Source organism: Lagopus muta, chromosome 10, assembly GCF_023343835.1.
Source record: "Lagopus muta isolate bLagMut1 chromosome 10, bLagMut1 primary, whole genome shotgun sequence".
Classification (NCBI taxonomy): Eukaryota; Metazoa; Chordata; class Aves; order Galliformes; family Phasianidae; genus Lagopus; species Lagopus muta.
This window is the reverse complement of record NC_064442.1, coordinates 5,309,989-5,323,479: the sequence shown is the minus strand read 5'-3', so window position 1 is coordinate 5,323,479 and position 13,491 is coordinate 5,309,989. Positions and strand designations below refer to the sequence as shown.

General features: G+C 41.2%; 1 protein-coding gene across 15 annotated transcripts in view; it reads left to right on the top strand.

Moving 5' to 3' along the window:
* MCTP2 (multiple C2 and transmembrane domain containing 2) overlaps window positions 1–13,203 on the top strand; it is a 142,232-nt gene extending 129,029 nt beyond the window's left edge. For 13 of the 15 annotated variants that reach the window (XM_048956634.1, XM_048956636.1, XM_048956638.1 and 10 more), the window contains 4 exons: window positions 5,745–5,854; window positions 8,238–8,347; window positions 10,014–10,111; window positions 12,408–13,203. In XM_048956634.1, coding sequence (XP_048812591.1) covers window positions 5,745–5,854; window positions 8,238–8,347; window positions 10,014–10,111; window positions 12,408–12,476 — 387 coding nt within the window. In that variant the 3' untranslated portion in view covers window positions 12,477–13,203. Of the gene's footprint in view, window positions 1–5,744; window positions 5,855–5,883; window positions 6,118–8,237; window positions 8,348–10,013; window positions 10,112–12,407 lie in introns of those variants that run through there. The other 2 variants (XR_007379170.1, XR_007379171.1) reach the window with 2 other exon arrangements.
* The last annotated feature ends 288 nt before the right edge of the window (window positions 13,204–13,491 follow it).

Here is a 13,491-nt window from a genome sequence, read left to right as displayed (position 1 = left end):
TTCTGTTGTGAATATTGATATTGCTTTAAGACTTGCAATAATACCACCAGATTCTGGGTTATTTTACATCTCTATGCAAATGCTCAGAAGTACAGAGCATGCATTTTAAACCCCTGTATTTCACATCTGTCCAGAGGGAAAGCAACAGAGTTATGACCTAAGCCTCTCCACACAATCTTAAATTCTGGTTGGTTTAGAAAAATCAAAGTCTGCTGTGCACGGATGAAATCTGTCTAATGTAAGCAAAGAAAGTGCTGTGTTTTCCTATGAGTGCTCCTTAATGAGGCATGAGATGGCCATCTTTGGCCTTTTTGCCCCCCAGACTTAGCTGTAGGATGCTGTGCCCTGCTTTTAAAATGCGTCCTATTAAGGCTGGTGGTGCTGTCCTTCATATCAGCCTGAAGTAATTCTATTGGCTCTGGTGGAATTATTCCAGATTTCACACCTTTTTAACTGAGAGCATAAATTGACCTGTATGTGTTGCATTTCCTCTATTTGATAATTATTTCAAGTACGCTCAGATTCGCTACATTTCCACAGCCAGGCAGGCACATTTGCAGCATGGTGTTAATAAACAAAACGATCCTGTGATGCACAGTTTTGGGACTGCACAAGGCAATCGCTCGGAGTTTGGCAGCCATCCCCTCTGCGTGCTCGTCCTCCTGTAAGAGCCAAGAAGCCCTCCTCAGCACGCAGCAGACATCACAGCACAGGGCAAGGCAATGACTCAGCAAGGCAGATTGCTGGGATCGTTACAGCCACCCTTAGCTCCTATGGAAAGCAGGAGGTTCAAGGTTGCTGTGGTGTCTTATTTTCAAAGCTCTGCTTGGAATTCATTTGAGCTACCAAGGGACTTTCATGACTGCCACCTCTCACAACAGCTTCATTCTGCTGCTGGACTGAAGCTGTTAGCTAACAGTTCCCTATAGACAGTAGAGAACAGTGGTCTCCTATTTATGCCCAATAAAATCTTTCTAGTTGCAGAAGTTCTTCATCTGTGATCTATGAGTGTTTTGGCCTTAAGATGTGTGATAAGAGTCTTGGCAGACAGCAGTGAGTTTGGAGTTTCGTGTTCAAAGTGAGGCTGGACCAGGCTCTGAGCAACCTGCTCGAGCTGTAGGTGGTGTCCCTGTGCATCGCAGGGAAATTGGGCAAGATGACCTTTAAAGGTCCCTTTCAACTCAAATGATTCTATGGCTCTAAGTTGCAAGTGAAATCCAACTTCAGTTACTTCTCTTTTTCTCTGAATAACTACAGCATCTTTTTCAAAACCTGGAAGAATAGCAGACTAAAAGTCGTGTGCCTCAGCTTTTTTCTTTCCCTTTTTTCTCGATCTTGTTTTGCTATCAATGTGCTGGGGAATTCATATCTGGTGCACAGGGGTGAATCCTGCCAAAATATTGCCCTAATGTGCTTGTAGCAGTGGTAATGTAACAGAATAGCTGTAAAAAAAAGCTAATCCTGATGGTTAGGTCAGCCCAAATGAGGCAGACTGACTCTTCTAATTCCAGATTTTCAGTCCTGACTTGGTGGCCTGCATTTTGCTTTCTTCCTGCTTTTGTATTAATTCCTATTTATTCTCTCTCCTCCTCTTATTCCTCATCCTTGCCCCCAAGTGTTCTTCAGCTTTATATATTGAGTTTCCCTTGGCATGCCAGAAATTTGCTGATGAATACCACTTGTCTGAAAGTTGCAAGCAGGATTTCATTTTGTGTAAGCGTTTTGTATTAAATATGAAGCATTTAGAAGTTGATTGTGAGTACATGCCTGAATTTTCAGTTGTCTGCATACGATACATAGGATATACATAAAGAAAAATGCACTTATAAAACAGCATGGCAAAACATCCTTGCATTTTACTTTTTTGGATGTATCCAGAGCAAACTCTGAAGGACAGATTTAAAAAATAGGGAACAGCTTTTAGCCTTTGTGAAGATGGCAGTTATTAATCATGGAAATCAGGATTGCAAGAAATAGCAGATCTCTACCATCCATGTTTTCAATTCAGCTCTGAATACTTTGCTGGAGAAGCAGCAGTAAGTAGCATTGTTTGGGCTGTGGTGCAGAGCAAACAATGGGTAATTTTTGTCCTCAGTCTCTTCCTCCATAGGTTTCCTGATTTCCCTTGCAGTCCCAGCTCTGACAACTGGAGCTCACTGGTGGTGAATTGATGTGTTAATGCTGGAGATGGCTCCTCTTGGCCTGCCCCATATTTCATGCGCTTTCAAAGTCTCTGTCACTGGAAGTGCATCAATTTTGTTGTCATGTGAGTTTCTTTTGCAACTGTCCCTGAGTGTCTGGGAGTGGGATAGCATTGCTGGGAAAGGAAAAAAAGATCAGAGAGATGCAGTAACCCCTTATGTTCAGATTGTTAACCGTTGTATATTTCAGAAAGAAAAATCTAGAAGTACTTTTCATTCAGCGGGGCAGAGAGAGATTTGGTGTCTTCATGTGGAAGTTCAAGCTGATGTGCATTAACTGGACACAAAAGGCTTAATTTGTGAATTTGCTGGGTTCTTGCTTTTTTTTTTTTTTCCTTCACCTTCTTCCGCTGACATGCTTAATCTTTTGTAAGACCCCTTTTGTGTTTTTGTTCAGGCAATTAATGTAGAAATGAAAGTTTCTTAAATCAGGATATGCAAGGAAGATTTGAAGTAACACACTGATTATATAATTAATTCTCAGTTGTAAGTTCATTTTGATGGACTTAATTCTTTCCCAGAGGCAGCAGACTGGTTTTGGTCCACCCACAGTGCTGTAATCAGCTAAGAAATAAAGAAGAAAAAGGCCTTGAAGGAAAGGAAGTTTCACGAATGATTTTAGGGACAAAAAAAAAGTGTGAGAAACAGGCAGGATATTTTATTTTAAATTCAAGAAAATGCTTCAGAGCTCTGGTTTTGAACCATGGGTATCCAAATCCTGTTTTCCAGCAGCATAATACATTGAGTCCAAAACAATTCAGAGAGGAGTAATATCTGAAAAGGAGGGAGCACAATTACCTGTGCTGGAGGTGGGACCTTGCACAGATAGAAAAGTAGAGCGGAAGATGAATTTAGGATTAATTTTTACATCTTTAACAAATATCTTAATGCTAGGTTATAACTTTCTGTATGGCAGTTGCTCATTTATAAATAAATATGGAGCAGCGACTCTGTTCTTGATGGACTACAACTATTTTCTCTTCTGACAGTGTTCTTTGAGGTTCTGACTTCAGAAAGCATGCATACACAGTGCTCCACAGCTTAAATAATTTGGAAGATCCTACTTGTTGTGCTTCATTTGTCTGCTTCTCTCCTGCTTAACCAGTGCCTAATCATCCTGTAGCTGTGTGGACTGCAGGTTTCCAGAACAAAATAATAACAAAGGAAAGATATTGACAGATTTTCAGATTATTTTGGCACTGGCAGTGCAATGCACATAGAGCACGAGTGGCATCTAGCACAGATTATCCTCCAACAACTGAGCTCAATTAAAATGCTTTCTAATCTTAACTACCTCTGCCCATTCCTTGGTTGCGTAGATTTTGTGTTACAAATTGAAAAAAAGCATATTGTCTAGGATTGATTTTAGTGTGCATGCTAAGTAAGGATAAATATACAATTGTCCTTTTGTCCCATGAGCCTGTGGTTCCTGTTCTGTTTTCCTCGTCTGCAGCAGGAGTTAGGTGGTGTTGGTTAAAGTGCATTATTGCTGTGTTTCTGTGCTCTGTGGAAAACGTGTAAATGAAGCCAGCATGATGCAGATAGAGTTGTTGGACAATCTTCCTTTCAGCTGTGGGTAGCAAGAGTAGGCTTGCCTTGGAATATCACTGAATATCATCTGAAGTGATTCCTTTACCCATCTGTCTGCATTGGGGTAGAATGAAATCCCCACCGGCTGCTGTACTACACTCACTTCTACTGGTGAGTTTGGTGTGTAAGAGCCAACTATGACTAAGCGACCGTTGCACCATTCTAGTGAAGGAATAGTTAAAAATAATCCTAATGTGTCATTTACATTTGAGCCTAGCAAGGTCATAGCTGGAGCTGTGTGAAAATGACTTTTTGGTGCTATTTTCACGAGCTGACTATTTATTTATTTATTTAGTTAGTTCTGGGGTTATTTCACACCCCAGGGGTTTCATTTTTTTTGTTGTTGGTTGTTTTATTAATGTAAAAATACTCATTTTCACACCCGAATGTGTGATTATTTAAAAATCCTGCTTCTATTTACTGTGCATTCCCTTGCAACCTAAAGGCAAATATTCAAATATCTGGAGCTTGATAACTCCATGGTGGTTTTGGCTGGCTTTTTCAACTCAAAAATTACTGTGAAGAGAAATATGCAGTAAGTAATTCAAACCTTGGCTTTTAAGGGTTATGAGGGCCGTGCTGTCATGTCTGGCTCTTAGTATCCAAGGACGGTTCATATGTTATTTCAGCACACACAGATGTAGGGCAGTGCCCTCTCAGATGCATAGAGACCCTCTCATGGCATGATAGTGTCAAAAGCCTGCAGCAGTGAGACTTCACCTCTGTGTGGTCCATTGTGACTGCAAGTAGCCTCTGACCCTCTCTCCTGCACAGCAAAATATTGTGGGTTCATGGCAGGGGGAGAATTGTAGGCAGTGTTGCTCTCAATGTCTCTGGTCCCTGCTTACTCCCACGTACTCTGGCCAGCAGAGAAGGATAGAATCACAGAATGGCTTGGGTTGGAAGGGGACTTTAAAGATCACTGAGCTCCAACTCCCTGCCATGGGCTGGCTGCCCCCACTCAGTCAGGCTGCCCAGGGCCCCCTCCAGCCTGGCCTTGAGCACCTCCAGGAGAACATGGGCATGACTTGCAGTGTACCGCCACAGTCAACCACCACCATCTCCCCTCTCTGAATGCTGACTGGTTGAAAAAAAAAAATAATAATAATAATTTTTTTCTAAATGGAGCTGGTTTTGGAGAGTCTAAATGTGATGTAAAATCAGTGTCCAGGGCTCTGCCTTTTGGAATAAGTGAATGTTTTGCTGATTTCTTGCTAGAATATCTGCAACCACAACAATTTGCATGCCTGTATATGTGTTAGATTGCTGGCAAAGAAATGCTGAATGCTGATAATTGTATACTGATTTCCAAGGCTGATTTAAGTCATTTTGATTTTTAATTCATTCTGTGCTTCCTTTTTATTCTTGCACATGTGTAGTAATGTCCTGTAATGTTGTTGCCTAAAATAAGCAGTAAGAAATGAAGTTGTGAGATGACTGCTTTAAAAAGAAAATGTCGTTTTTCCTTTGATTCTTTTTTCTTCCCCCCCCAAGTAAGGGAATAAGTATGCCGAATGATTAAAAAAAAAAAAAAAGGTTGCATTCATTATCTTGCTGCTAATTTATGTACAGAAAACAGCATGACTATTGGAAGTTTGCAAAGCTCAGAAAAGTGATATTCAGAAGCTATGGGCTGAGGGGTGCTCAGCACCTCTTTTGGGTTGACATATAGCTGGGTTCTTCAGTGAAAGCCTGGCTTGAAATCCTGAACTTTGCATTAGAAGATAAAGAAACCTCTGCCCAGGTGCTGAGGGAAAGAATGAAAATGTAGGGAGTTATTTGCCTTCGTATTCATTATATATAATAAATGTTTTCTCTCCTCCCTTCAGTGATATGCTTAAGTTCATGGATACATCAGTAGTATTGGGAATCTCTAACTTTTCTCACGCATCTGTGAACACGTTAGCAAATATTGAGATTAATGTTTTGCTTTTCTTTGGGGGGGGGGAGTAGGAATCTGAGAAAAAGGGATTAATTGACAGAATCCACATGGTCCAAGAGATTGTCGTAGCTGTTCAAAGCGTTCTAGAGGAAATTGCGTCGTTTGGAGAGAGAATTAAAAAGTAAGTGATGGATTTTTCTTGCTTAACAGTGATTTGCAATGAGGCAGAGCTGGGGTGAATTTCCTTGCAAGGTGAAGCAGGAGAAGCCTGGCCATGGAATTTCTATTCTGAAAATGTTCCCAAAGCATAGAGAAGAGGAGAGACTGTGTGCTCTGCTGGTATTGCTCTCACAGTGTCCATCTGCTCAGATTTTTGATCTTGTCTGTCTGTGATGGAGTCGTGATGGGAGATACTGCTTGAAGTTGTGGACTCAGAACTATCAGGTTTTTCTTTGTATTTCCTCCATAGAAAATACATAGGGGACTAATGGGGTATTGCCTTTCCCATGCCCTCCCTACCCTGGTTACAGGAGTTATCAGTCATTTATTTCCATCTACAGTGCACTGATGTTCTTCTCTACCATTTTGGGCTTTCTGCTTCCTGCTGATGCCATAAGGAAGCCTGAAGGCAGTTTTCTGGTCTTGTCACAATGGGAGGCACATAGGGTATTCCTGACCCTGAAAGGGAAAGAGGTGAAGAGCCAAAGAGAGAGAGAAAAAAAAAGGAAAGTCCCCCACACAAACTCATACAAACTTTTATAACCCAATCTTTATTGGCACTTCATTGACCCACATTGTTTTCTGTTTTGAGCACAAAGTGATGGTTTGTGATTGAGCCACACTTTAATGAGGAGCCGGGTTCAGGCTAAAAATACAGCAAACCCATGTGTTGTGGTTCCACGCCGTGCACCCCAGCTGGGGTGGAAGTGGCCCAGAGATGTATTCCAGTCTATGAACGGGGCAGTGTTCTGCCCAGCTGCATGGCAGGAAGACTCACTGTTAATTCTTGTATTCATTTTGGTGACAATGGTCTTAAAGAACACATTGGGTATTAATGTGGAGGCCCAATGTAATTTCAGAAGAATTCCATTGTAACTCAACAGAAATGCACCATTAAAGAATTGCCACCAAAAATTTTTTGTAAGTGACAGACTGAATCGTGCTGCAGTTTCCATCTGTCACTCTAGTTATGCAATCATAGGGAATTTTACTACTTTAACAGAATTGAGCTGTTTTGCTACTTGTTGTTTTTTTTTTTTTTAACTTGAGCTATGTTGATGGCTTCTCCCCCACCTATTTTTACTTAATACTTACTACATCTGGGGAAGTTTAAAAGTAATTATTCTCCCGTATTAGTAATTTTATTGGTCAAGAGAAGTTCATGTCATTTTGTAGCCTGATGACTGGTCCACATTTTTTCTCTTCTTCCTGCTCCCTGTCATCATGACGTGATGAAATTAGCAGGTAGATGACATGAAATGAATGCTAAGATCATAGAATGGCTTGGGTTGGAAGGGACTTGAAAAATCATTGAGCTCCAACCTCTTGCTGTGTGCTGGTTACCACGCCTTAGATCAGGCTGCCCAGAGCCCATCCAACCTGACATTGAGCACCTCCAGAGATGGGGCACCCGCAGCTTCTATGGGCAAAGACCTGTAAATCCACCTACAGACTAATTAACGTTCATATTGTCTCCAGGTGTCTCAGTGTTTGGTGATACAGAACGTGTTGATGGAGTACCTGCTAGGATGTATTACTAATAGCTGATAACCCAAAGTACGTAGTAAGCTTACATGTAAATGATATGGGTGAAAGGAAATGTCTTCTGTATGTGCTACAAGTCTAATTCCTGTGGTGACTGAGAGCCCGTGTGCAAAAGTGTCAGTGTGCAAAGGCTTGGACTGCTGATAACATATGATAGCTGAGCTGAAGCAGCCTCCTATGTGCAGTGTAGTATGAAATTGATAAAAAAGTAAGAAAATAGAAGCAAGTGTGTACCTATTAAGATGATTTGTGTAGAATATTATTCCCCAGTACTATGCAGAGAAGTGACTAACTACTCTTCTAAGGTTTAGTGTTAGTTGCAATTAATCCATTCCAAGTTACTGGCAGAGTGGACTCTGGCTACCTGCCACTTTCAAGTCATGCATCAACACCCTTTTCATGTCATCTCCATTGTGGTCCAGGAGAGCCAGCTCAGATGGCTTGCACCTGCAGCGTAGTCTTCTCTCAAATTAGATAATCTTCCCATGAATAATGGAGAGCTGACCAGTGAGCAGAGATGTATAACGAGTGCGACATGTATAAGAAGAAACAAGAACAACTCACTGCGTGGCTAACAACTTCACCAAGCCCCCCTGAGGCTATCCTCTCTCCTTGCCCTGATATCTGCCTCTCAGATATCACCTTTAATCTCTTACAGCATCCAGATGCAGGACTCCGCTTACCCACTTTCCAAAGTGTATTTGTGTATTTGCAAGTGTAAGACCTTGCAAAGAGGTCATTAAATTGTTATTTGCCATAAAGCACGGTGTAGAAATACTGAGAAATGTTGTTCTTTACAGCACATTGAACTGGACGGTGCCCTTTCTCTCAATTCTGGCCTGCTTGTTCCTCGCAGCAGCAACAGTCGTTTTGTACTTTATACCACTGAGGTACATTATTTTAATCTGGGGTAAGTACTCCACTGACTCTTGTACACATGCAATAAATGCATTATGTATTCATAGAATTAAATCAGTCTTTACGTTACCTGCTACACTCAGTTGCTTTTCTATGAACCTTTTCATATTTTTTCTTGTGCTCCCTGAGCCATCCAGTGATCTTCTTTTCATAGGATTCTTTGCTAGTTTTCAGCAGTTTCAAGAGGCACGTAAGTGTAGATAAGCTATTTTCATTTATTGTTATTATTATTATTAGGAAGCAATTAGCTTCCTCGTGCTGGAGCCCCCAGCTGGGAAATGCTGGGGAGTGGGCAAGGTGTGTTTGAAGAGCTGGACCATGGAGGCCAGGGCTCTGGCAGCCGTTCGATTCTTAGCAAAATCAGGAGGAGCGTTGTGCTTAATAACCTGTGGTCCAATGGGAAGCAGTGAGAATATCTTTGGAGCATGAATGGTTGTGTGAAAGTCTATTGATTTACTGGGATGAAGCAAAATAGGGGCTTTTCAAATATGAAAAAGTGCCTGGTAGTGTTCTGAAGAGGAGGTGGTCTTTAAGAGCAACAACAAAAAAAGGATGTTTCAACTGCAGAAGTCTGTCCTTAACTCTAAGTGGTCTTCTGTCTTTTTTATCGTGCTATCTTTTATCTCAATCTGAAGGTAGTCCTCACCGAACTGCTAAGCTCTGCCCTGGTGCAGTGCTGGGCTGTAGGGAGCTCCTGTCACCCTGTCAAGCCCGAGCCACTGCTGTAGGAGAAAAAAGAAATAAGGGATTAAATCAAACAAAAGAAAGGGGAGAAAATGCTGGCAGTAAAAAGTTCTGTAGCAAAATACTGTTGTTCTGGTATGGAGGACATGGTGAATACACAAGAACTATACATCCATTCAACATCATCTAGACTGACAGGGCCTTCAAATATGATACGTGTTAAACAACTACCCTGTGGCAAGGCCTTAAAAGACCTTATGGTATTTTCTGTTTTTTAAAAATCAGGTACACAGAAAATTGTGTTGGCATTTTGCTACAAGTATATGGCTTAAGAGCTGCATCTCAGATGTGAAGCAGGAACATTTCACTGAGGGGAGAAGGCTGGAGCAGCCATCTCATTTTAAAGTACTTTCAGGGAGACTAGTATGGGATTTTGGACAAGAGTGTAATAGGATTCAGTGCTCTATTACGATTGTCGGAGGCTGCTAGCATATGAATTTTTTTTTTGGCTGTTCTTTCAAGTGAGCTGGCTGTTCACTTCTGCTCAATGACACTCTCCTCTTCTACTATGCCTTTAGATAGCCATACTGATCTCTTAGTGGGGAAGCAGCAGGGTGTTGGGTGTCTTTGCTCATGAGGGATAGTGGATTTAACAGTCATCTCAGTGGCAAATTGGTTATATTCTCCCCACGTTACCCTCCAGAATGAATGCATGCTACAATCTCTTTTTTTGCCCCCCTGTTGATAACAGATTTCTCCCAAAGTAGGGGAATGGCTGTATAAACCTGCTTTTTTCAGGAGGCACTTGTGAATGATCCTACATGACTGGCAATGTGTGCATGGCTTGAAGTTTGAGGCACCGCTTTCACGCTAATTTTTACTTGTGAATTCTTCTTCCCTTTTTCACCTCATCTGAACAGTTGAGTAGGGAGGGGGATAGAAATGAGTTATTTTGTTTGCTTTTATTTTTCCAGGCATAAATAAATTTACTAAGAAACTTAGAAATCCCTATGCCATCGATAATAACGAGCTGCTAGATTTCCTCTCCAGGGTACCATCTGATGTTCAAAAGGTATGTAATGAAATGGGCAGCACCAACAGAGGCAGCGAGCAGCTCTGAGGGCAGCTGAGTTAGGGAATACAATGCTCCTGCACTTTTGAATAACTGAGATAAGGGATTGGGAAAATCCATGGAGGGTGGGGGGGTGGGGGGAGGGAATGTCACAAGAGAGAGGAGCCAGAATCCTTTGTCAGAAGCGTGATTGCAGAAAAATTATCCTGAAAAGACTTACTTAAAGATGATCTGGAAAATCATCCAGCGTGGTTAGTGAACCATGGTTTCCGTCACCTTTCTGCTCCTATATTTGTACGGAGGAAAGAGAAAAATAGTCTCTTTGATGGAGATAACCATCCAAAAGCTTTCTGAATTCTCCCTTCTCTCAAAATCGAGCGTGGGGGGATTATTTCCATGACTTTGTGCTCGCTGTGGTTTTTTTCACATCAGCCATCCCTCAAAATTCTTCCTCCCCACCCACCTTGAACTCCAGGCTGCCCTTGGACAAGGCTCAGCTCATCTTTTTCATTAGAGAAAGCTTTGAGATGTGTATAAAATACTCTGCAGTTGATGAGTTCAATCTTCTACCATTTCAGAATTATAACTTTTAATCTAGCCAGAATCTATCCGCCCTCAATTTCAGTCAAGTCTCGTCTCTTTTCATATTTCTTTGAAACAACAAGAGTGTCTTCAGTAATCCTGCCAATCTTCCTGGAAATTATTTGAACAATAAGTCCTTTAGAATGTCAGAATCTGTTTATTTCTCCTGAAGGAAAGAGAATAGTCTTGCTGAGTAACAAGGCACATGATATAGAGGATTTTTTCTTTTGTTTTAATCAACTGGAATCTCTGTCCTCAGGCCCCGATCCTGATGCTCTGGAGCCCACTGACATTGTACCTTCCTCTGTGAATCATGGTACTTTCACAGTGAGGTGCTGCTTACTGTGAATAAGGGGATCACAATCTCGCCTGTAGTGATTTCACTCTGCTGGAGACTGAAAAATAATTGCCTCCATGCAGCGTTGAAGCATCTGGTAGAAACAGGGTTGGAAAGGCTTGTGGTGACATTTATCTCAAGAGGTCACCAGATTGGCTGATGGCAGCACTAATAACTTGAGAGAAATCTCTTCTTAGACTGGTGGGAGCAAAAGAGCTAAACAGGAATAATCATGCAGATGTTAAGCTTGAGTGTATTTTTGGTTGTTTTTTTTTTTTTTTTTCTTTTGCCATTGCTCTCATAGAGCACACTAGATTTGCAGTGATGGTTTGCATATGCCCTGTTAATGTTTATATTTAAAGATAAGCTGCTTTTCTATTTATGCTTTATTTAACATTTACATTTATAACATTTCCTTGAGTGGTTTCTATCATTTTGGAAACCTTTGAACTCTCTGAGGAAAATGATAACCATTTACTGTGAGGGAGGACTAATAAAAGTTCCTTCGGTGGGACAAACCTTCTCAGAGCAGTTTTCCACTGGTGCTAAAAATAGTGAACCCTGTGTGTCAGCCACGCGCTCCTCCAGCGAGGAGTCATCCGTGGCAACTCCAAATCCTTTCTGTCTGCTTCCTTTAACGTGCTATTGATGCATCATCATTTCACTGCAGTACTGCAATGAGTTGGAAAACACCTCTGTCTTTTAACCCACACGTGCTAGGCGAAAGACAAGAGTGGAAAAGATGGCACATTCAGCAAAAGGTTTCTGTGATCTCAATGGGAATACTTCTCTGTGGCACATCAAGGCAATTTGCTGTTGGGGTTGCATGATCCTCCACAGTTTATCTATACGTGTTTCGCCTATTAAATTGCAAATTAAGTTGTTTTGAAAGGTAAAGGTAGCTTTTGTCCAGGCTCAATTTGAGAAAATATTTTTCAATTTGATATGATTAAATATTAAAACATCCCAAGGTCTGCATGCAATTTTGACAAGTCATTTTGCTGCATATTGGGATCCACTTGATCTGTTACTCCTCAGAGAAGTTGATTAAACTTATTTATTGGTTAGCGCCAGAAGAAGAAAAACAGCTCCCAAACCAAAACAAACCCAAAGATCTCTCCTCTGCTGCAGAAATTAGGTAGAACCCCATGTATCTCATTAGAAAAATCTGCTTTTAATATTTTGTTTCAAGAAATGATGCATGACTTCTCAAATCCTTCCTGCAATTAATCCCCCATGTTCCTGTGTTTAGAAAATGATTCATTACTTTTGAACCTTCCTTAGTTTCCCTTGGTTTGTCCTTGGGGAGCCATTAACGCACGCTGTACTGAGCTAGAGTTACCTAGCTGCAAACGTCATGTCTATTTGTTTTTACAGGTGCAGCATGCTGAATTGAAACCATACAGCAGCTCCAGCCCCATTAGGAAGAAACGGAGTGCTCTATAGGATGAAGTGCAATTTCGGAATGCAGCATCTCTCTCTGTACCCCTCATGTATACACACGTGCTTCCCCCCTTCTCGTCGTAGTTCAGAACAACACAATAATTCGTTGGGTTTTTTTTGTTTGTTTGTTTGTTATTTGTTTTTATTTTATTTAAGCTGGTCTTTCTGATAAATACCTGTTTTGAGTTGTCTTTTTGGGCTGTCTCTTGGCACCAAGATGTAGCTCGTAAAGAGCGGAGTGAAACATGTGAATTAGTTTGTAGGGTGGGGAGTAGTGTGGGGGGGTATGGTGCCACTGCATTCCCTCTTTTTATTTTTTATTTTGCTTCCATTGTAGAGGCTATGCTGGATGTGGCAGCGCTCCATTTTTTTTTTTATGTAGGAGGAAATAATTCTGCCTAGCATAGCAGATCAGCTGAGCTGATGTGAGGAGATGCTCTGAACCAGTTTTTAACATATCCAACAGATTTACATTAAGATATGAAAGCTATTCTTTTCTGAGTTAAATCACTGTGCCTAGAAAGGTTTAAGCTCTGAATTAACGAGTCTTTGATACCCATCTTCTGTTCAAGCAGTGTACATTTTAAAAAGTTTTTTATCATAATTAGCAGAGTGAGGAGCTCCAGCAGTATCTCAATATTTCATCCAGCACTTGTGGATTTTTCCTTTTTCCCTTTTCTTTAAAAAAAAAAAAAATATATGCCCACCCTGTGGTTAACTATTTGGGTACTGGATTCATCAGAGATCCATTGCTGGCAATGGATGCATGAGAACCTTCTGCTGCAAAGGATTAAGAGACTGCAGAAAAGCCTAACTCACTGACCTGAAAAGACTCTGTTGACTTGCCTTTTATAACTCCATCTCATCAGATATTTTCAGCACAGCTCTTGTTTTTCTGTCTAAATCCAGAGGGGTCAACACTACAGATCCAGGAGAAAAACACTTTATTGCCTTAAAGAAACAAGTGCTGGTGCAGAAAGACTACGTGGTGCCCAAAGGTGTGGCTGTGCAACAGGGG